Source organism: Schistocerca serialis, chromosome 12 (genome assembly GCF_023864345.2).
Source record: "Schistocerca serialis cubense isolate TAMUIC-IGC-003099 chromosome 12, iqSchSeri2.2, whole genome shotgun sequence".
Taxonomy (NCBI): domain Eukaryota; kingdom Metazoa; phylum Arthropoda; class Insecta; order Orthoptera; family Acrididae; genus Schistocerca; species Schistocerca serialis.
This window is the reverse complement of record NC_064649.1, coordinates 16910038-16935955: the sequence shown is the minus strand read 5'-3', so window position 1 is coordinate 16935955 and position 25918 is coordinate 16910038. Positions and strand designations below refer to the sequence as shown.

The window sequence follows — 25918 nt, the reverse complement described above, 5'->3', positions numbered from 1 at the left end:
AGCATGTGTGTGTCTATGTGACTGTCGTTACTAATGCTTCAGATTTTAATACAATTGCAGCTCAGAGAAATGTTGCTGCTTCATCTGGAATGAAATCTAGAATCTTTTCTAATAGCAACAAAAGCATCAATAATGAGCCGAATTTCAGTCATTGGCCTTTCCTGTGTGCTTACAAATTGTGTCCTGTCTGTAGTTCAAGCACTGTGCCAGTTTCAGACAACTTGTCTACATTCATTCAAAACAAGCCTTAACAAACCAATTCCTGGGCATTATATATCTAACATTTTATTTTGTTTTCCTATCATTGTGTTATATCTGGCCACTTGGTATGTTGTGCAGGAAGGCACATTGATCAGTTTTCAAGAAGGAACCCATATATGGAAATGTATGGCTTGTGCAGAGGAGAGTGCCGAAAACTGATGTGGGTTTGCATTTCGCATTACGTCAACAAATTCAAAACAAGTAGTACATTTTGCTGTCTGTGTTACAAATGGGCTTTGAACTGCATACCTCCTATGTCACATTGGTGATTCTGAGCCTCATGCACAAGAGACAATACATGTAGTTGTCTTTGAAGTATTTCAATCACTCCATGGACCTGAGCAATAATGTCCTCCACTGATGTTACAACTATGCCGTATGCCCTACTCTTCATAGTGCCCCACAGAAAATAGATGAGAAGTGTCAGATCTGGCAACCATACTGACCACAGAAGCAGTTCACCCTAACTACAGAAGTAGTTCACCCTAATCCACTGATTGGGACATGCAACGCTGAGGTGATTCCACACACTGAAATTGAAGTACGTGGAAGCTCTGTCATGTTGCTACCACATGTCCATCCAAACATTTTGTGTCACTTCATCCAATAGCATATGCATCCTTAATAAATGTGAGGTAAACTGGTCCTGTTAGTCTGTCTGGCAGTAAAAAATGGTTCAAAATGCTCTGCGCACTATGGGACTTAACATCTGAGGTCATTAGTCCCCTAGATTTAGAACTACTTAAACCTAACTAACCTAAGAACATCACACACATCCATGCCTGAGGCAGGATTCAAACCTGCAACCGTAGTAGCAGCACGGTTCCAAACTGCAGCGCCTAGAACCGCTCGGCCACAACAGCCGGCTGTTTGGCAGTAGATATGGACCAATGATATTGTCACCAATTAAACCAACCCAGATGTTAATATCAGTTCTGTGTTAATGATGTTGAATCACCTGCGTACATGGATTTTCATCCATTCACACATGCATGTTGTGTAAGTTTAATAAACATTCATTAATCCATGAACAGCACCTAGCTCAGAAAATGTGACTGGAGCATGCATTGTTGTAAATACCACTGCGTAAAATATACCCATCACGTGTAGTCCTCCTTCCATAATACCTGGACTTCCTGCAGATGATACGGATTGAGCCAGAGTTCATGGACAACATGCCGCATGGCACTTTTGCCCATGTGTAGTGTCTGTGCCACCCACCAAGTGCTGGTGGCTGGGTCCTCTTCGAACATTGTCAGTACACCTGCCTCCAAATACAGTGTTTGAATTGAACGTGGATGACCTACATCACATTTTGGCACCTACTAGGGCACAAACAGTACACTGGGGATAGTATTTGCAAGTACAAAGCACAAAGTGCTGCTACTTTATGTACAATGGACACACCTGAGGCAGAAACTTTCTGGCTTCTCTGAGGCATCTCTCAATGGTTGCAAACATAGAATGATGTGGGGTATGTCTGTCTGGAAAACGTTTCACATACAATCTTGCAGCAGGTCTCCCACTGCAGTCTGCTTTGCCTTATGCAACCACCATGTCAGTCATTCCCGCAGCTTGTACTGGTACATGTTGCACTGTTGTCAACAATGTTACTGCACTGGCAGACCACACAAGATCCACAGTAGAATGCACACGAGGGTTGTGTGTTGAGGAATGAAGTTTATGTACAGGAACATTATTAGCCTCAGGCTGTCCTTCCGCAGTACACAGATGACTAAAGGGTTCCATACTTTCTGTATTCAGACACCAAAATGAATTGGAACAAACTGTCACAACTGTTCAATCTCAAACTCCAACACCCTCCAACGCCCAAGCTGTGCCTTTTATGGATCTGTGTTTTTTCTTGAAAACTGATCAATTTTCCAGCACAACATACTACGCATTGCTGGTGGGTTTTTATTTATTTATTTATTAATTTCTTTCTTTTTTTTTGGTGGGGGGGGGGCGCATCCTGAATGTGATTTATAAAGCAATTTTTCAATCTAAAATTCTCTTCTTAGAATTTTGTGGTCCTTTTTCACTCTGCCATAACAACTTGAAGGAATCTTGTCGTTTACAGGATGAGCAACTTAAGCCATTAACATAAAATATTGCTGAAACCACTGAAGATATTGAAACAAAGTTTTTGCATCTGATAATATATAAAGGAACGATTATTTTGCTTGATAATCAATGTTGATAATCATTTTTATAGCATTCAAGAGCCCTCAAAATGAAGAATGCAGTGATCTACATCCACTTCCAATTATGTAATCACTGCAAAAAAGTCTATGGTTGAGAATACTTCCTCCACTGTACACAAATTGGGTTTCCCTCCCATCCCTTTTTCACATAGTGTGTGGGAAGAAAATTGCTTACATACCTATGTGTGCACTGTAATTAATCAAATCTTATCTTCACAGTCCCAACAGAGGCAATATGCAGGGGATGTAGTATATTTCCAGGTTCCTCACTTAATGCTGCTTCTTGGAAATTCCTAAGTCGGCTTTCAAAGAATAGCTGATGTCTAGGTTTTTCAGCATCTCTGTGATGTGATGTTTCATATGATTTGCAGTGAAACTGTAAAAAAAATGTGGGTGGGGTAGGGGGGGGGGGGGGGGTAGTGGGAGGGAGGGAAGGATTAGGACTGTATTGAATATGAAGGACAAGACTGTCATCAAAAACATTCTTCTCTATTACCCATATAATATGTCCAAACAGGCAGTCCAGTTACATGCCAACAGCCATATCAGTATACTTCACTTTCTGAGGGCTTTCAGGTGCCATTAAATTCCTTTACTATATTTTTTTAAAAATCACAGCTGCTGGAATATCATCATCATCTTCATGATCATCATCGCAACCAACAACAACAACAACAACAACTACAATGAGAATGCCTTCATCATCAGCAGCAGCAGCACCAGGAACAGTTTTCAGTCACCAGCTGGGTCTGTTTTGCACATAAGCCCACCATTTTCCTCCATCCTCCCATCACCACTCTATCACCACCATGTTCCAGTCCTCTCGTTTTCTCCAAATACTCTTGTCCACTCCTTCCAGCCAACTATCCCTTGGTCTTTTACCTTGAAGGTTCAGTTCATGCATATTTCTTGGTATTCTATTATATGTCTGTACCACTTAAGCCATGCCTATTCTATCCACTCATGTTAGGCTACTTCCTTTGCCACCTCCCTCTCTTCAGTTCTCATTCTGACCATACTGATACTATATACAGGGTACCCCAGGAGGAATGGTCAATATTCAGGGATGTAATGGGAATTATCATTTGAAGCAAAAACCTTTAAATGGATACACACCCTATTCTGAATGGTTTCTGTGACAGAACACATTTAACGTATATTGTTATTTATTTTCTGTGTTATTCAATAAACTAATAGGTTTACACGTGTACAACAGTTAGTAAACATTATAACAAGCTCTATGTGAAATGGGTATAAGTTTTCCACATGTAATATTCAGCACACACATGTTCCTGGGACACTGATACACGTAGAGTCACTGTGTGCTGGTAGTACAACTACATTGCACCATTTCAACAATGTGTTGCTGTTTCTGTGCAGGTTATTGAACTACATGTTCAGAAGAAAAATGGGAACTTGAAAGAATACCTGTTTCACGCAATATCCTAAAAACTCTGGTAAACAGTCTACAATCAGGAATTCGATGTGTCAGGAAGTGCCAACGGCATTCTTTGACAGCAGCAAGAACACAACCATTGCAGAAGCCATAAACATACTCCATATTTACATATGTGGCAAGTGTGGGTATGAACACAGTTAACCAATGCTTGTCTCTCAATCCCTTGCACTGTTTCACTCATGATGCAATGTGGACAGCTGTGCATTCAATGGGCTAGTTTACTGGCAGAAAGACATCCTTAACAAAGAGGTTGAAAGCAATGCTATAGATTGGGTTAGAATAGAACATCAAAGAGTTTGGGTGGGTAAGACACATACATGCACACCATTAGCCCAAAAACAAATCACATCACTAGCCCAAAAACAAATCACATCACTAGCCCAAAAACAAATGTTCATTAAATGTGTTCTATCTCAGATACCATTCAGAATAGGGCATACGAAGAGTTTTGCTTCAAATTCACGTTCCTGTCATATCCCTGAATATTGACCACCCCTCCTGGGACATCCATTATACAGGATGAAGAAAAGAATATGGTTATAAGGTCACAGCAGGGTGGGTGATGCTGAAACAAGCAAAATTTTCCAAACAACCACTGGCCAGAAATGCTAAGACCATGAAACAAAGACAGTCAGTGATGACTGTGCAGAAGTGTGTGCATTTAAACTAACTTGCCCCAACTACTACTTGTTATGCTGCAAAGTGCAGTTACCAATTAAATTAGCTGAAGACAATGGTTTCAGCTGAATATCAGAGCTAGGGAAACTAAATTCCTATCCATACCTGGTTACATTCGACACAAATTTTTTTGTGTTTTTGCAGAAACAGCACTGCAGTAAGGTAGTCAAGGTGTGGTGCTGTATGGTACAATGTTATTAATAATAAAAGCTGAAGGTCACATATCTTAATTTCTGTTATATACAGAGAGCATGGATGAACATTTACTCTAACAAGTTCAGTATATCAGTAAATGTGATTAAAACACTCAAACATATTTGCTTACTGGACAAACTTCAGCATGCTCAACACTGACAGACTCTCAGTTTTTTGGTTGTAGCTCTATATAATGCACTTCCAACCTAATGTAAACTGGAAAATTTTACTCAATTCAATATTCTCTGTCATGCTCTGACCTTATTTGTGTTTACACGTAAAAACATCATGAGCTGTGACTGCACAAAAAAGCTCATCCCTTTGCATATCATCAGTAGTTATAAATCTCATTTCAATATTTTTGGACCAAATGAGGTGGTGCAGTGGTTAATAAACTGGAATCATATTTGCATGGAAGGTGCTCAAAGTGCCTGTTCAGTGATCAATCTCTAATGATCTCATTGTGACAATGAGGCCCTTAATTTTGATTCCTATTTTTCAATATCTTTTGTGGTTCTGGGAATATTAGAGGTAAATTGTTCAAGTAACTCACACAGTGTATTGCTGCAGATGCTCAAAACTTACGTTACTGCTTTATGGATCTGTCAAGCAGGCTGACTCTTTTTTCCAAATTCTCAGAAGTTTTACGTAGAGAAACTTGCATCTTGATACAAAGCGAGTGCTTGTCTGACACACATAGTCAAATGAATTAGAATGGGGTGATTTTACTGGGCACTGGCATGGTAAACCCTCCTCTTACATATTTCTTTATTTAAATGTTCATTATCTTTCTAAATATTAGAACACTGAACCACAAAGAAGCATGATAGCTCAGAAGATATGTAAAACTGTAGTTGCTTTTGTTGCAAAGACAAAAGTGTGGAATATGCACTGAATTACTGTATAATAAAATTTAATATATTGAAAATGCTGTTAGGTATCTCTGTGTGTCTATTGAACATCTTCTCGTTAATTTGTAATGCTAATGAACAAACGGAACAGTTCAAGTTCCTAGGCATTCGGATAGATAGTAAGCTGTCGTGGAAAGCCCATGTTCAGAAACTAAATGCTGCTTTATTTACCATTAGAACAGTATCTGAAGTAAGTGACAGTTCAACATGAAAAGTAGTCTACTACGCATATTTTCATACGCTTATGTCGTATGGTATTATATTTTGGGGTAATCCTTCTGATTCAAAAAGGGTATTTTTGGCTCAAAAATGGGCTGTTCGAGCTATATGTGGTGTAAGTTCGAGAACCTCTTGTCGACCCCTATTCAATAGCCTGGGAATTCTGACATTGCCCTCACAGTATGTATTTTCTTTAATGTCATTTGTTGTTAGCAATATAAGCTTATTCCCAAGAGTTACCAGCTTTCACTCAGTTAATACTAGACAGAAATCAAATGTGCATGTGGAATGCACTTCCTTGACTCTTGTGCAGAAAGGAGTGCAGTATTCTGCTGCATCCATTTTCAATAAGCTACCACAGGAACTCAAAAATCTTAGCAGTAGCCCAAACACTTTTAAGTCTAAACTGAAGAGTTTCCTCACGGCTCACTCCTTCTATTCTGTCAAGGAGCTCCTGGAAGAGCTGAAAAATTAAGCAAATTCCAGTGTTACATCGTTGATTTTCTTTATTTAAACTTACGACTTGTTGCCTGAATATTTTTCTTATATTTCATTTTATCTGTTTCTACTATCATGTTATAATTTCATGTATTGACTTGTTCAATGACCATGGAGACTTCTCCTTAATTTGGTCCCACGGAACAATAAATAAATAAATAAAATTGGGTTTAAATTTACAGGAAGAATATCAGACCTCATTGTTGTTTTCTGCAGACTACAAGAATAAAATCTTCTCATTGGCTGAGCTGCACCAAGTCATATGTACAACCCAATCTTTAAATGACTTCCATTGCATCTGTCATCAGATGTAAATCTTATATCGGAGTTATGACTGTGTCCTCTATAGTCTCTATAGTGAGAGGACAGAAAGCTTATGGGATGTAACAATGGGAACTTGGCAATTTGAATATCTGTGGAAAGAGTATTAGCAGTAACAAGACAGTGTCACCTGTAATTCTCTCTGTCTAATTAATTAAAAATAATGGTGACACATCCATTGTCCCTCCATCAATTGTGACCTTTTTTGGGCCACACATACAGTAGCCATTGCTAAGCAACATTCAGTGAGTCCCTAAAGCCTCACTTTAAGTTATTTTCTCAAATTTTAATTAATTTTTTTATTAATTCCTACTGAGAAGTAATTTGGACAACAACAAAAATTCTCTTTTTGATTGTGACAACACCACCCACAAACACGGAGAACCAATAGCTGTGGAAGGAGGAGTTAGACAAATTCACCATGATAAGACATGACTATGCACTTCTTTAGCAAAAACTCAAGTGATCGCAAAATTTGGATTTTCTGCTGCTGCCATCCACCAAACTGTGCAGATGAGGTATCAATTTCATTTGTTAAGTCAAAAGAAGAACAGTATTCAGAGACAACAATAGTGACTGCACGTGAAGAAACTGATGTAACATTGCACTCTTGACATGTTTCAAATTCAAGAGTTAATTTCAAGGACAGCACAAAGCATCTATCTATGTTAATGAAGACTACTATGAATAACAAGTCTTTATGAAGGAGAGCAATTAATTGGATAGACAAAAAATCTACTCACCATGCAGCAGCAGGAAACACATATATAAAAGGCATTATATTTGCAAACTTCTGGAGCCAGTGGCTCCTGCTTCTGATAGAAAGACTGAAGGGGAAGGAAGAGGGGCAAAGGAAAAGAACTGGTGGTGTTTGGGAAAAGGTGAAGAGTTCAGAAAACTCATCCAGAGTCCCAGATCAGAGGAGACTTAACAGACATCATGAGAAAGAAAGACTCCTTCTCATCCAGTCTGGTAAGTCCCCCCAATTCAGTGTCCTAAACCTCGCCAGTCCTTTTCCTTCATCTTGCTTCCTTCTCCTTAACCATTCTGCCAGTAGAAGGAGCCACTGGCTCCAAAAGTTTGCATAAATAATACATTTTATATGTGTATTTTCCTGCTGACACTTGGTGAGTAGATTTTTTTCTAGCATCTTCTGGCTACTAGTACCATATACACTTATAAGCACCCAGCTACTGATTTCCATAAGTTTCCTGTCCTCTTCTATATATGGAGGACAACATCAAAAACCTAGGAGTGAGTTTTACTGTGGGTGACAGTGGCAATAGTCTTCACGAAAAGCTTAAGTTCTAAATCAAATTTCAAGTGGCTTTGTCACTGAGAAGATTTTGTCCAACAATTATTTTAGCTTGAGCATCTAACAGTAGCTGCCGTGGCTGATTGCCAGAGTAACAGATCAGAAGCATTTTTGCAGCTGTGGCTGTGCTGTGAAGCTGATGTGCTGACCCGACATATTGCTTCCTCCAGTTTGCAGGAAAATAATAGAGAGTATGAAACTCTGCTTTTATTTTGTCTTGTTGCAACAGTCATCAACTTCAGTGAAATTAATACCAGCAACTCATCTGAATGATATAATTAGATCACCTATACATATAGGCTGTAACTAAAAGTTGTAAGTAACAAACGAAAAGAAAAGGGCCATAGCTTGTCGACATGAAGGGGGAAATGGAATGGCACGTAGATCTGCTGACATTGAAAGAGAGGAGCCAATGTTCTACGATTTCCAGTCTTTAGCAAAATGGAAAGCATATGTTAGGTGAAACTGAAACCTATAAAATTTAAGAATGTGCTACATTAAGCCGATTTGTTCACCAGTAATATATGGGCACTCTAAAGCAAAAAGTGTGAATTGCGTAAAGGTAATAACTTTGAAAAAAAAAATCAAGAAATCCTGCTTTTTTCAGACAGTTGCTTTCTCTGGCTAATAATTTGCCTTTCTAATTATGCTAACTTCCTCCAAATCTCATTTATTGGATCTACTTGTTTGCTGTTTTCCATGCCTTGCACTTTACGAATTTATCTTGATCAAAATGCCTTGACAGACAATTTTTCTTTTACATCTCCACACCCTTCCCAAGCCTGTCGTTTTCTCCGTTTAACCTTCAGCTGTATATTACCGCCTGGTTATAAAATTCAGATTTCGATACTCAGCTCTTGAAGCAACTGTCAATCCAGTCCCACAAAGCACATAGCTTGGTGTTGCTTTCTCATCACATTTAGAAGAGAATAAAAATTACTAATATATTTAATTTGCACCAGAATCAGTAAAATGTCTCATATACATGGGGCAGACAGCTGTGTTTGATGAAAACATAAAGCACAATATAATACTGCAAAACAAGCCAGAAAATAAGAGAAGTTATGACCCTAAAAATAAATAGTTTAAGGTATAAAGTGCCACAACATTTTATGATGAAAGGTGCAAGCAAAATGCGATTACTGTTTCACATTGTTTCTGGTGTGCACTCCTTATTGGTATAGTAAACATTATGATAGTCATTTTAAATCATACATTTAGTAAACCAAAAACAGAACTTAGAACAATGTCATTTCATAAAATTTTGTAATATCTCTTTAAACTCACAGTAAAAAAAATGCACATCACATAAACACCACATATTCATGAACACACCATACACACATGTACAAGGGTCCTTTCATTTTAAAGTGCCCAAACTTACCTTTTTTTTTACTTCAAGAAAGCAATACTACTGTTTTATTACAGTACCTTCTGTTGTGCAACGCCCACTTGCCATGCTTCAGAGAGTAGAGTTAGGTCAGTATACTTCAGGCATTAGAGGCCTATCTCTGACCACAAACTGCTTCTCAGAAAAGGCTCTCAATGCGCCAGCTTCTACTGCTGCTTTACAGCTTTGCTAGTGCATTTATGCATTTGACTTATTTAAGGTTATGAGCTTTTAATTTCTAGGCAGTCTGCTTGTAGTGTAAGTATTGCAGGTGTTTATAAATATTCCATTCATACTGGGAGCTGCTTAAGTGACATTATAATTTTATCTCAAAAGTGATAAACAATTTTAAAAATAAACATGAATTTAAATGCACAGGTATAAACAGGTTCTTAAATTAATTGATGTTCTCTTCACATGACATGTATCATATTCATCTGACAAAATTTTATATATTAAAAGCAATGAAATACCAAGTCACATGTTCTCTTCACATGACATGTATCATATTCATCTGACAAAATTTTATATATTAAAAGCAATGAAATATCAAGTCACGGGAATGGTTTCCACTTCTTATGTTCAATGTATAAACATAAATGTTTCTCACAACCTGTTGACACAGATCATCTTACAAAAAGATTATTCCTTCTCATTGCCTCCTTATCAGTAAACTTTTTACAGAACTGCAGGATATTTTTTGTGCTACTAGCTACACAAAGGGTTGGTTTGTGTACCACAGATGTGGGTGTAACTCTAAAGCATGTGACATATGAGAGGAGGTGAAATGTTATTTCTTCCATATCGATACTTACCTATATTTAGTCAATAATACTGTGTACTCACTTGTGTATTCATTTTACAGTGAATGTCATGTGTTACAAATGTAGATTCAAAATATTGCCAATATACATTAATTTAGGTGTCAATAACATGCAGAAATTCTGTTTCAGTAATTTTTATTTATTCTTATTATCATCTTTTTTGAGCATTTGTGAGAATCATTTGAAACAGACTATTGCCTAGGTTTAAAGAAGGGTATGGAAGGTAGGATTAGAGGGAGGATGGCTGTACTGAGAAAAGTAGCCAGCCTGAAACGACTTGTCAAAATAGAAAGCTGACCTCAGAGAGGTCGGAACAAGATATTAACCTGGCACATGCACTAAAATCCAGAAATTACAATTAATAACAAATACAAGAGAATATATATCATAAACTGGAAAGTTCAGAATCCCAGAAGACACATTACAAAAAAGTAACAAAATAGTAAAATCCCTTCCCCAACAGCAGATCGGTTAACAGGGGATATGATTACCCACAGGAGGCACACAGGCTCCACAGTGATGTGATGTGCTCTTTGTGAGAAGATGGTTCAAGTACAATTCCAGAGAAACAGAAATCCTGAAAAGTCATTGCTTTGACTGATAGACTACACTTCATCTTCCCTATGCATTCCAGACATTCTCTCATAGGACATAGATCTGGAAGCACCAATGATGTGGCCATAAGGTGGATAGTGCCATGCATCCAAGAAGATCCTCCAGCAGATCAGCTTGACGAGCAAAGGCTTTACCATCCACAAAGAAGAACCCTGTACCAATTGCCTGTTGGAATACAAACAAATTTCTCTGAACCTCCAATAAACATTTGATTGCTTAACTCCAAATCCTGAGATAACTGTAGCCTCTGCAGTTACTACTGGATTTTTCAAGCAGTTAAATCAAGATACCCGAGTTGCTATTCTTCACCAAACTATCACAAACATTTCCTGTAGCTCAGAAATAATGCCAAAGCATTGATACATTGTGACACATTCAGTATTTCACAATGCTGAAACTGAGATTTACATTTTACCTTCTTGATGGTGTTTACGAGCTCTACCCTGCAAAACAAGGCCTAAAGTCTACCTTTGCAATATTACATAGCAATCCTCACTCTGCCCACAATGAAAGTGCACACACAATTGAGATCTGCATGTCTACTATGTTGTTTCCTCTTTCTTTGAGTCACTCATTATTCACAGCAGAAAATACTCTTTTTCCATATAACAGAAAATTCTAGTTTACATGCACTAGTGTGTGTGTGTGTTACTCATGCAGAACCTTATCACTTCTGTCAGCCTTTGCAGCCCTTGTCTTCTATTCTAGCACTGTGTTTCAGTTCATTTACATTATCCAGAATGAATCTTTCTCCAGTGCAGTTTATACTGTAATGAAATTCGTAGACTGATTGCATGCCAGACTGGGAGATGAACCTCATTCTTTGGCTTTCACCGGCGAATCCTTTAAGAACTGAGACACCCATGTTAACTGCATGGAAGAATCGTCCAGACACCATAAAGAAGGTAACACATAACCCATAGTCTCACTAGTTCTGTATGTGCTGCAAACTGCCTTTTCAAGGCTTTGGCCCGCAAGTCCAAATCTGACACAGTTTAGATATTGCAGAAACATTTTCATATCAGAGAGCAATCCCTATTGATATGGCAATAATTTTTATTTTGTTGTTGGGTATGCTTTCTGCCATCACAAACATAATTTGCCCTGTGGGACGTAAATTCTATACACCACATATCTGTGAATCATTTAAACTTTGTTCTGTGTGTTGTGTCTCTGGCGTAGAGTCAGTGATTCAAGCAGACATCTACTTAGACAAATGTAGAAAACCACCAAACAAATGATAATCAGAATAATTGCCATTATAGTGGCGTGTAGATTCAGTCTGTGTCTAGCTTACCACCCTGTTTTGCAAGCCAGTACTCAGTGCATTAAACTATATGGGTGAATCAACAGGTCTAATAATCATTATAAAATAGAAATGTGAACATATTAACACAAGTCAATGATGAAGATGCAAGAATCAGAATGGCATTATCTCAGATGTTTTATATGTATGTGGTAACATCCATGCCTAACAATATTAAGTACGTCAGTCACTCAAAATGAGAATAAAAATACTCAGTGCTCAATTTATACTGTTATACAAGGGCAGTCTTTACATCATGATTCCATTTATGGCAGCTCAGTAGAAAACAGAGATATATGAATTTCAAATTTTTCGGTATTCTGCCTGTCATCTAATTTCCCATTCATACTATATCATGCACACGTAACCTTTTGCTGTTATTCAGTCTATTAATATTCTTCACTTACCTGGCCTTATTGTCTTTCCTAATACCATACTGCAGTTGACATGGGTCTAAACTACCTGCTAAATGTGATTTTTTATTTATTTTAACACTAAAGTAAAAAGCATACTTAACAAACATATATGTGTACTGACTGCTCAAAAAATTATTTACAAATTAAGATACAAACTAAATCCCATTCTTTTAAATTATATGTCTGGTAAATCCAAGAAAAAATATTGCTCTCTTGACAAGTCATAATTCAAAGGCTTTGCATGCATGAATGATTACTCCCACAAGAGTCTTTGAATTATTACTTCACAAAGAGAGACTTTTGTTCACTCACTTCTATCATTTCCCAGAACATCTTTCCGTCTAACACCAAGATAAGTGAAGGCTAATTGTACTTTTTGCTTTCTAATAGTGGTATACTTATACTTGTTAGCTATCTCTTAAGTTTTGCTCTCAGGGATACATGACTTTCTACTCATCCCATACATTAATGCAAAAGATGCAGGTGATACTGACAGCAGACAACAATCCCCATTTGTCAGAATTTCAGAGTGTTGGGATTTTTACCTCCAACTCTGGAAATAAGAATTTTAAATGTTATGTGGTAATCAATCAGCAAGTCAGTTTTACCTGTCATCCAAGTAATTCAATAGCTTTTATTTTTTAATGATTGCTTTACACCAGTTTGAATCAATAATGGACAATAGTCCACACAAGTCACTCACTAAGTTCTGGTAGTTGCACTATTACATAAAAAATTAATAGTTAACCTGAATGATGTACTTATGGAGATGCTGCTCTTAAAGACTGACAGTGCAAATTTGAGTTATGAATTCCAGAAGTGTCTGTAGTGATTCCACTGTTTTGGAAAACATTATTTAAAACTATACCATCATTTGATTTGTGAAAATAGCCTGATTGCATTGTGGTGACAATGGATGAACTATCTTCCTCTCACATGAAGTTAAAATCTTCTCTTACAATTTTCAGGCCTCAGAAAAGTAAAATTATTGCATATTGTGCATAGCATTGCATTGCTGATTTATAATTATTTTTAGAAATGCCTACTGTTTTTGCTGTAGAGATATATAGGAATTCGATCTTGGTATCACTGAGTTATAACTGCTGTGAGGGTTTCAGAGCTTCACATTAAAACACTGCTGGCACCATGCATATACAACTCTTACTGGACCTACCTTCACCATGCATGTTACACAGAAAAGAGAACAGAGGAACAAGTAGGGATGCCATCTGCACTTGATGTATTATACTAGTAGAGCATGCAGCAAAGTGGCATGCTGCATGGAGAAAGTGCTGATACAGCACACCACTTAAAATTAAGGTGCCTGCAAGCATGTATGTTCTATCTATAGTTCTATTTAACTTTATGTTTGCAAATTATATTAGAGATGAAATAAGGTCAAACAATGGAATATCCAGGATGGAATGTAACATTATGAAGTAAGGTCAGTTTGTTAAGTATGACATCTGGCCATAAATGACCTTTGAAAATTTTCAAGTGCATTTGACACATTTTTTTCCAAACCTCTTTGCACAGTAAAGCATAAAATGAATTCTCATTTGAACAACAATAAGAAAATTATAATTTTACTTCAAATATTTAATAACTGCTAGAAAACAAAAAAATGCATGCAAAAATATTATAAACAGAAAATAAAGTATGAGATATTTGTTTAAACTGTGTGTACATGATGTATTTCCTACCTTTCTCAGGCGCTACTGTATTATCTTGAGCACAACGGCGAAAATCTGTAAAAACACAGCATGAATGTCACTTTTAGTGGGATGTGTGCTTTGAATTAGACCACGAAGTGCTGAGATAACTCAGCAGTAAGATCATCTCTCATGAAATGCAGGAGGCTAGGTTTGAGTCACTGTTCCTCACCCAAGTTCAGTATGCCAGGAACACGCATTCCACAAAACAACTCTGATATCCCCCCCACCGGCCATGTGGAAATTCTTCTTTGTCTTCCTCAACAGGTGTGATTTGACTCTTTAGTGCAGCATTTCTTAAACTGTGTTCCCTGGAGCCCTGGGATTTCGTGGACATCACCTGTGGGTTATGTGAAACTAACATGTCTTTTTTCTTTATACTCAAGAAAGTAACTTAAAAAATATTAACATCTCTACAAAATTAAGAAAAAGTAGAACAACAGTTAACTGTCACTTTTGCTTACTAGTTTGAGTAGTTTGTATGAATGCAACACTGGCAGCAAAGAAGTCTGTATTGATCCCTGGGTGCAAGAAGCTGTGTTGTTGCTTTTACTGTTTGCAACTACTTACACAAGCGAAACAGGCTTACCAGCTTACTTGTTAACAAAAATAAATATTGCAACAGACTTGATGCCAAACCTGCCATGAGAAAGCTTTAATTCATAAAGACTAAAATTAAATATGCCAACAAAAATAAAGCCCTGAAATTCAAAAGACTGGATTTCACTCCTAAAGTCAGCCTTTGGATTTTTTCTGTAATGACTTCTTTCACCTCTGGCCTTTTTGTGCATTTCTCATATCTTTTTTGCTTCTTATTACTTTGCCTCCTTATCTCAGGAGATGCTACTCAGATACAAGGTAATTTTCATAAATGGGAAAAATTGCAGGAAATGGCCCCTGATAGGATAAAGGAGCAAAACATGCCAAATGGACATATGGTTGTAATTGCATTCCAAAGTTGCATTGACAGTGTAGGTTTCAGTGACTGAAAGCGCACATGATAACACACCAGCTAAGTGGAAATTTTCTGTCTGTACTAGAGTTTTAGTTCTGCTCTCTAGATAGCTATAATGTGTCAATGATGGTGGTGCACTAGTACATCAGTACATGGGGGTATCTGCTTCACTGCGGTTGTCGACTCCCTCTGGTGTGGACGCAAGTCATGTAGTGCAGTGCTGAGAGGTGATGGCTCAGTATACCATACAGGAACAGGCCAAAATAGTCTTTACATACAGACAGGCAAATGGCAATGGGTGGGAAGCAGCATGACAGTACAAGAAAAAGAATCCTTGCCTATAACTGTTGTGGATTGGCAAGAGAGCCAACCCACTATGAGAGGAAGCCGAAAGATAAGCGTTTTAGCTCACGCAGGCTGGCATGAGGTCTGGAACAGGTCAAGGAAATTAGACTAGCAAAAAAGGACATAGCTGTGGAATACTTAACTTTAATCCATAAATGGTGAACATCGCTCTTGACGGTACATGTTTTAGAGCATCAATAGTAAATGGTAATGGCGCCTTGCTAGGTCGTAGCAAATGGCGTAGCTGAAGGCTATGCTAACTATCGTCTCGGCAAATGAGAGTGTATTTTGTAAGTGAACCATCACTAGCAAAGTCGGCTGTACAACTGGGCGAGTGCTAGGAAGTCTCTCTAGACCTGCCGTGTGGCGGCGCTCGGTCTGCAATCACTGATAGTGGCGACATGCGGGTCCGACGTATACTACGGACCGCGGCCGATTTAAAGGCTACCACCTAGCAAGTGTGGTGTCTGGCGGTGACACCACAATAACAATTACATCATAAACTGTCTGTGACAGTATTCCATGGTCTGTGTGTGACTGGGATGTTTACTGGAATTGGTAATGAAGAAAGGCAGGTGTGTCAGGTATAGACAAAGGGGCACTCGATAAATAACACAATACTTTTTCTTTTCTGAAAGCAAGTTGGTTTTATTCAGGATTCCAATACACCATATTATTCTTCACTCTTTTGGCTACAAAACTCTGTTTTTCAACTTAATCTATGTGCAATGTGACAGCCTTATGCCACCTTATAAGGGGCTTGTTTGCCCGCATGTTTCCACAGCACTGGTTGACATCAGAGCCAATGTCTTGCTGCATCAACAATCTCCCCCACCATTCACATAGTGCTTTGCATGGATTGCATCCGACACCTCTAAGGCAGTGTCAGGGCATCCTTCATTGGGCTAAACAGATGGAAGCTGGAAGGTGTGAGGTCCGGGCTGTAGGGTGGATGAGGAAGAACAATCCAGTGAACTTTTGTGAGCTCCTCTTGGGTATGCAGCCTTATGTGAGCCTTTAATTGTCATAGGGAAGGACAAGTTTGTTTGCATTTTTGTGGTGATGAACACATTGCAGGAGTCACAGCTGTGTGCTGCTGGCCAGCACATGGGAGGCTGGACAGGTTTGTGTGACCTTGTTGTGGTGATGTCAGACACCTTGCTCAACCATCTACCAGGCTTTTGTTCACTGCCAGGTCTCTGTAGACATTCTGCAAGCACCTATGAATATCTGTGATGCTCTAGCTTTCTGCCAAAAGAAACTCAATGACATCTCTCTGCTTGGAACACACCTCCATTGCAGACACCATTTTAAAGGCTACATAATAGTGCTGCCACCTATCTGGACTTCATGAAACTACAGGAACTGAGTTGGGAATGTTCCATGATATACCACAACAAATTTCATATTTTTCCAACTGGAATTGGCTGAGATAAAAAAATGTGTTGCATTACTTATTGAATGCCCCTCAATGTGAGCATTGGCTGAATTGGTGTTGAACATTGTAGCAATGGCCCTAGTATCAGCACCAGATAGGTGGCTCACCATTATGAGGTAAGCCAGACAACTGTGTGGAGCATTCTCCTTCACATCCATTACATGGGACAGTGTCGTCAACCTTCACAACATCCACCTGTGTAGTATGGAGTATCGTCACGGTATGGTGGCAATGATCCATCAGCAAGCCTTAATGAGTGAGTGGGAATAATTGGCGACCATCTCCTGGTTCCAGTCATCCTTAGCCACAATGCTTCACACCCAAGGGGTATCTGTAATTCCTGCAGGTGCACTGCCTCCCCTGCTGGGAGAAGTGTCTTTGGTGGTAGGAAGGCTAATATAACCACTGCATGATGGTGCTCCAGCACACTTTCAAATTCCTGCACGGAGGCATCTCGATAATATCTACCTTGGCCAATGGATCGGACAAAACTGTCGAGTCACATAGCTGGTCTGGTCGTTGAGCCTCAGCCATTTAGATTTCTATTTGTGGGGACACCTGAAAGAAGTTGTGTATGTGACACACATCCCAAACATGCATACACTGCAATAACACATTCCTGCTGCCTGTAATTCCATTCACTTGTGGGATGGCACATCTGAATGTGTGATCCGTTGCTACTGCCTCATGTTAGCACATGCTTTAGAGGCCCGTGGGGGTCATTTCGAACACCTTACCCAGTAGTGTCTCATCGGAAGTTGATGTGTGTTGCATTGGACTGTGCAGATGAGATGAATTAATACACGCACACCATGAATTTCTGCCCATATGTCAATACAATCTATTTGCTCTTTAGGCCTATCTTCTTAGGAAACGTTTCCTGCAGTTTATACCCATTTAGCAACATCACCCTGCATACAAATGTCACCTGCCATAACCATTTGTTTGGCTGGAATTTTTGAAAGCAAGTTTTGCGCAATATTTGTAAATTCCCAACTAATGTGTAAGAAAGAGGCGCATGATGTCTTTATTAAATCCAGTGACAATAGTAGCACCTCTGACCATTAGATGACGATATGAGCTGACAGCTTAGTTCAGCTTCTGCAGACAGATAACACTGTGTGTGGAAATAGAAAATCCTGTCCCTTCATCTTCCCACATTGAGTTTATCCCCTCTCTCGAACTCCTCACCCTCTTGAAGAACAGACTTTTCTTCACAAGACACTCTTTGTAAGCAGCCTTCATCATTTCAAGAATTCTTGAACATATTTTCCCTATTTTTAAAAGGAACTTCATCACAACCCTTTGGTTTTCAAAATCAATCCCTTTCCATTGTGATGATAACAAGCCATGTGTGTATAAAAACAGAATGCACTCAGCATGATGTGGTCTAGGAAACTGACTGCAGTTGGTAGAATTTTTGGGAAATGAAGAAACACAGAATTACCAATGCCAGCTTTCCAATGATGCTCCAGTGCTCACAATATGATCAATCTGTCAACTTAAGTATTATACATGATATTTAAACTGAACCACAGCAGAATCATCGACCCACCAATAAAGAAATATTAATTATCAAAAGCAAAATCTATGACATCGCTGAATAACAGAAAGGAAAGGCACTCTTAGTTGCTTACAAACAGCAAAGGTCTAGACAGGGGCCCCTGTCCACCAACACATTCGCTGTGTTAGTACGTTTTCATGCCTATTGCAGTGTAAGGCACGGGATCCCTTATGTTGTGATCAACTGTAATTTCCTTCTGATGTGAAGGAAACACTGCTGTATTTTAAAACTGTTTTTCAGCCATGCTTCCTGCCATTAAGTGTGTCACATCTAAAGTCATTATAGAAGTGTGGTACCATTCAGGCACACAACTCATCAAACCCAAAATGTCCTATGAGCTATAGGCACCATTCCTTGATTTTTCAGGTGTTTGCACTTTTCATCTGCATACTCATTCACAAAGAAGGCTATTACAGTAAAGTCAATTCACTGCTAAATTTTATATACAGTACATGTATTCTCAAGGAAAGCAGTAGTATTGACCTTGGAGAACAATTTAGAATCTGTACTGTTATGATAGAATCCCTCATAAGCTCACTGTATCTCCACAGGGAAGGGCCATACACTCTCCTGAATTCAAGCTTTATGTCCTCTGCACCTCATATTCCCAAAGCATCGCTGTCACATAATTTTTTGCATCCGTTTTCCTTTTCCATAATTTGCAGTGCTGAACTAAGTGGCAAGGACTGATTCTCTGTAGGAGAAGTTGCTTCTAGATTCACCAGTATATTATGAGTGTTCAAACAAGTCCTCATTGTTAACTTACACGGCAAGAACACTTAAAAATACACTTTCAGAGAAGAAATTAATACACTTATTACTTACTCCGATCAAAAGGTCAACAACAATGTTGTTAGTCAAAAGAAAATTACAATCAGGAAAGATACTGCACTAATTACTGAGGCTGACTTGGGACTGAAAGCCTTATCCTCTAGCCTGCAGAATGTCCCGCGGACCTGTTCGAGATATACCTGTACACGTTTCTCTGATGTAATTGTGGTCAACCCACTACCTACTGGATGGCAAAATTATCAAATCCACAAATGAGAATAAAAACAAAAGTCGGAATTTAAATTTATCGCCCCTGCATGCGTTGCCTATATCGCATAACGGACAAACACTCCGCGTTATAAGAAGGTCGTGATAATACAGCAAAGTCATTGTTTATCGTTGCCAACTTTCGTCTCGTGTGAACTAAAACTGAAGTTTAGTAAATAATGTGAATTATAGAACAATTTGTACACCTATATAAAATGACATATGATTTTTCTATTTCACTGTGGCATAAATAACTATCTAAAAATTGCTTTCAATTTAATGATTAGAAATAATTTGTTCGATACAACATTATGATGTGGAAGGCGCCGTTACTTACATATAACAGTGTCTCCTGCCGAAAAGCGTAAGAGGAACAAGAATGATACAGCGTAAGCAACCGAAAACTTTATACATAAAATACATGCAATATTGAACAACGCGCGCATCTGTTTGAATTTAGATTCAACATTGGTTCCACGAACAGCGATATAATTCGCATATCGATGGCACACTCGCATAAACCGATAAGATTCGATAATTGTAAACCCGCCGTCTGCATCGGGATATAGCATTTGTAATTAATTTATACCACATATAAATACTTTTGGAAACACCAATCGCATTTTTCTATCGCTGTCGCAGAGAAGTGCGAAAAGTAACGGCCAATGATAGTTGTTCTAAGAATACGATTATTCTGAGGCCAAATTCCTCACGATGGTTCTACAGATTGTTAGTAATATCACAGTCTATATTCTCTGCGACGATTTTAATTACAGCAGAAGAAACAAGAATGCACTGACTACGAGTAATACATTACTTTTCTTATGAACTGTGGCGAAAAATGTTTCTTTTGAAATTCAGGTTATTTCGTTATTCAATGTGCCCCTTTTTGCACAGTCTAGCATTGATACCATTTTACAGGTGATTAAACAATATTTCTTTCCTATTCTTAGCAAGTTGAAAACTATTTTTCTCTTGGAAACGGAAAAATAAAAAGTTTTGATACTGCCCGTAACATTCATCTTACTAAATTTTGTAAGTAATATGAAATGCAGCAACTAAAATCAAATCATAAAGATAGTGAGGGACAGAGAAGGATGGCTACATCAACAAGGCATTCCTTTAGTATCTGCTGCAGCTGCTGATGATGCTGATGACTGTGTCTATAAGCTGCGTAAACTAAATAAGAGACTACTGCAGTCTCTTGGATTTCCCCAAGGCAGTGGCAATTTTTGAAATCTATTAATTGCCAATTACCCTTACTGCCCTATCCACCACTCATGAAACTTAGTAGGTATGATATTCTCGATAATACTGTCTGATGCATAAATACTCATCACCGCAACCCTACAGTTCTTCTCCTTTACTGTCTACTTTTTAAAAAGATAACTTCTGGTCATCACCAGTATTCTCTCAAAAATTTACAGAGCTTAATGTTATGTGCATTTGGATAAATGAGGAGAAATAAAAAAAATACAGTTTCTATCATCACATGAGACAATAAGTTTCCATTATTATGTAGTGGAACTTTATTAGTTACACTGGTATCAGCCACTGCCTTGAAGTCTACTAAAAATGAGTGTCGTCTTAGTATGTGTTCCACATTCTTACCACCTTTGTTCTTACAAGTTCTCCTGGAGTGATAATTCTTTCACACATTTTCTCTGGTGTCTACATTGTACATGTAATGTTTGTTCTGAATGCCAAGTCCAAAACTTTTGCAGTACTGGTATTAAATTGAAGAAACCAGAATTCATATATGACATGTCTAATCAAATTTTGAATGTAGACAGTAATATATTCCAGACTGAGAGGAAGATAATTTGTTCAAAAACTGTATGCTACTCAAGTAATATTTATTTTCAGATATTTTATAACTTAAGTCAAGCAGGAAATAATGCGACTTATTTTCAAAGGTAGTGAGTGTGAAACAGTTTCTCGTGTGCTGGTAATGGAAAACAATGAATTACATGTTCAAAACAATGGACTTCTGGAATTTTGCCAGATGCTAATGATTGTTACCTTGTTCTCATTAATAACACATTTTTTAACCACATGAGCATGCATGTTATCTAACAGGTTGCCACAATTAATTACCCTTGTTTTTGTTTTCAGTTGCAGGAAAGGTCTAATTCAAATGCTTTGAGGTTTGTTGCTTGCATTTCTCTCGGGCTAAATGTATTGGTGTCGCATGATATGTGCAACTTTCAGTGCCTTTGCCTGCTTGCGAATTCCCTTCCTGTGGTCTGTAGTGAAAAGTAAACAATAATTTAAAAAATGCACCTCAAGAAACCCTGAATGTTGAGTAGGAGGAGTTCTGTACTGTTGGACATCCCTATGGGATTCAATTCCTCTTATAAGTTTCATTTGATGTCTGTCACTTGTTTCAGAGCACTATAACTTGATGTGGAAGCAATGCATGCCGGAATGGTATGGAGTACTTACTGATACTATGTCATTAAAAATTAGCAAATTTAAATTATGAAATAAAGATAAACATAGATTCTGTTGTTTGTTGGAAGCACACTGAAAATTTATTTTTCTTTGATGAAATTTTGTTTTAGTTCCCAGATACACATGAAGCAAGAGAATAGACAAGGTTTTGAGTCATATGAGTCATATTTATGAACAGATACCACTGAAGAAATGGTCCCATTCAATTAACCATCTGTTGAAACAATAATGAATCCTAGCAGGACAGGAGTAAAAAAATAGAAACAGAGGAATGAACTATATTCAAATGTTTAGCTATTTTGCAAGTAGCCAGAAGAGTGTTGCTATATTAGACAACAGATATCTACTTTTTTATTGTGAAATGGTTTTTATGCTCCAAAATGTAGGAAAATGACTGGCATAATTGTCCTGACTGAATTCTGGAATCAGTGCATTGGTTTTTTTGCCTTTGTTTTGATTCCTTGCCTAAAGTGCTCTATGGACAATTAACAAAAGTTGTTGCAGGTGTCCTAATGGAGTCTCCTTGTACCAGGAACTGCACTGTAGAAGTCTCAGAGTAACTTAATTGTTTTAAGAAATTGGCTCTTTTAGTTTTTTGTACCTTTCCATGAAACAAACATTTTTACACTATGTTATAATTCAAATTAATGTCTAAAAATGAGGAGGTAAGTTCTGGTAGAATATAAATGATGTAGGAGTAAAGGAGGCCATTCACCAAAAAGCAGAAATGTTGAGTCATCCACAGGCACACACAAAAGTGAAAGGAAACTTGCTAGTTTTTGTTATCAATCCTTTTTCAAGCTACAGCTCAAACACAAACACACACACACACACACACAACCACACACACAGATGCCTCTGACCCTACATAGTGCCAGAAGGACAAAGGGACAGACATGTCACAACATGTTGACAAATCATCACTCTGAATTGTCACACTGAATTAATCCACACCTGCAAGCAGACAACCCAATGCCTAGATTACCAAAGTGGTCTGTCGTCAAGCCTTTCTGGTCATATTATGTTAGTGACTTCAAGGAAGTGCTAGCACATTTTGACGCTTGCCAAGACACAGGTATTGCCCTTTGTGATCACTTGTAATGTAAGTTTAAAACTTGGAGAGATGCTTTGTCCACTGATATATGACTATTTTCTCTGGGGACTGGGTGGAGCTATCGAGTGGAAATTTATGACACATACTAAGGTATGTGGTTCCTTCATTGTGTACAAATTAGAAAATTCTAAGGCAATGCATTGACAACTAAAGCAATTTATGTCAGATACTTTGGTAATCAATAACTCACTTATTGACCATTGCAGGTGCCTTCTGCTTGACCTAGCAGCATAATATTTAGCAAGAGATGAGAATTACCAGCAATATTTATGAAAAATTCCGAAAACTGTTAACTTGTATTAAAATTCTTGTCATTTATATATCGACTATTGTAAAGCTCGACCATTACATAGCATGAATTCTCCAGGGACTGGTTGGAGCTATTGAATGGAAATTTATGTTATGTACTGAGGCATCTGGTCCCTTTGTTGTGTATAAAATATAAGGGGCATTCAAAAAGAAATGATCTGGAGTCTGGAATGTGCAAACTGGTGGCAGAAGGGTAATATCGTGGCGTGCATAATGAGGTGTGGTTTCGACTACAGCATGGAAGTTCACAGCCCATCGCTAGAGGGCATGCATGCATGCCACATGACTATACATAGCTAGCAGCAGTACGCATCAATTGTCCATCACTGCCAGTCGCATTGCAAACAGTGACATGGGGGTGTCAACAGAAGAGCAAAGAGCTGTTCATTATCTGACAGCAAAAGGAGTAGGAGGAACGGACATTCATCAACAAATGTCACAAGTGTATGGCGAAGACTGTATGTCCCTTGCAAGGGTCAAGGCATGGCACAAGCGCTTCAGGGAAGGACAGGTGTCATTAGCTGAAGATGCACAGCCTGGAGCACCACACTGAATTACCGATGACATCGTCCAGCTGGTAGATGCGCTCATTACCCAGGACCGCCATGTGACAGTGAAAGCCATAGCCGCCGTGGTTGGATTGAGGGTCGGAAGTGTTCACACTATCTTAAAGAATGACTGCTCATATGCAATTTGTGTGCCCAATGGGTGCCCCACAGTCTTCAACCACACCAGCAAGCATGTTGAATGGCCCACTGTCTTGTTCATCTGCAGCACTGTGCTTGGGAAGGGAATGCGTTCTTGGCACGAGTGGTGGCTGGGGATGAGTCATGGTGTCATCACTTTGAACCAGAATCAAAACTACAAAATCTCCAGTGGAAGCATCCAGGGTCACCACAACCAAAAAAAGCCAAGGCCATCCACACGAGTAGAGGAAAGGTTATGCTGACGTTCTTCTTTGACCAAGATGGCCCCCTTGTGACTCACTTCCTGCAGCACGGGACAACAGTGAATGCCCAGCATTACTCGCAAACCTTAACCACCCTTTGCCAAGCAATCAAATCAAAACAACCAGCCAGTCTCATCTGTGGGGTCATTCTGCTCCACGACAATGCAAAGCCTCATATGGCAAACACAGTCATGGCATTCCTCCGGAAATTCAAATGGGAGGTTCTTGGTCGCCCTCCATACAGTCCAGACTTCTCTCTCAGTGATTACGCCATTTTTGGTCCCCCTTAAAAGGGCTCTGAGGGGCAAACGATTCACCTCGGATGACAACGTCCAGCTGTACGTATGGAACTGGTTAACATCGCAGTCCCAGGAATTTTATGAGACAGCCATTCACCACCGTGTGTCACAGTGGGACAAGTGTCTCAACAGCCAGGGTCAATACTTCTAACATACTGGTGCTGGTTTCTGTAATTATGCCTCTGGCTCGTTTCTTTTTGAATGGCCCTTATAGAAGCTTCTATGTCAACGCAATCGACAAGTACGGTGATTTATGTCAGATTTTTGGTAATCAATAACACACATCGATCAATTCAAGTGCCTCCCACTGGACCTGGGAGTGCAATATTTGGCAAGAGATGAGGAGTAGCCGAAATATTTACAATAAAATGCAACAAGTGTTAATTTGTAGTAAAATGTTACGAAAAAATTACTTCTTTTTCATTAGTATATCAACTATCATAAAGTTCGACCATTACATAGCATGAATTCTGATAGTCCCAAAGGTACTTGTAATAACCCTGTGTATAATATGTAAATAACCATTACTAACTACACTGAGGTGACAAAAGTCATGGGATAGTAATATACACATATGCGTATGGCAGTAGTATCACAGACACGAGATATGAAAGAACAGTGCATCGGCGGAGCAGTCATTTGTACTCAGGTCATACATGCAAAAAGGATTCTGACATGATTATTGATGTGAATTAACAGTCTTTGAACGTGGAATGGTAGCTAGAGCTAGACGAATAGGACATGCCATTTTTGAAACCTTTAAGTAATTCAATATTCTAAGAGCCACAGTGTCAAGAGTGTGTTGAGAATATCAAATTTCTGGCATTACTTCTTCAGTGGCATATGGCCTTCACTTAACAACTGAGAATGATGGCGTTTGCATAGAGTTGTCAGTGCCAACAGGCAAGCAACACTGAATGAAATAATTACAGAAATCAATGTGGGATGTACAATAAACGTATCCATTAGGGTAGTGTGGTGAAATTGCCATTAATAGGCATAGCAGCAGAGAACCAACACAAGTGCCTTTGATAATGGCACAAAATCACCTGCAGCACCTCTCCTGGGCTCATGAGCATACCAATTGGACCCTAGATGAATTTCAGTTGGTAAGAGCTGATGGTAGGAT

General features: G+C 38.6%; 1 protein-coding gene across 4 annotated transcripts in view; it reads left to right on the top strand.

Moving 5' to 3' along the window:
- Nucleotides 1–25918, top strand: part of LOC126428105 (uncharacterized) — an 857744-nt gene that overhangs the window by 815796 nt on the left and 16030 nt on the right. The window contains exon 8 of one of the 4 annotated variants that reach the window (XM_050090008.1): nt 21780–21811. The exons of the other annotated variants lie outside the window; for them this stretch is intronic. Coding sequence (XP_049945965.1) covers nt 21780–21796 — 17 coding nt within the window. The 3' untranslated portion in view covers nt 21797–21811. The remainder of the gene's footprint in view (nt 1–21779; nt 21812–25918) is intronic. 4 annotated transcript variants of the gene reach the window in all.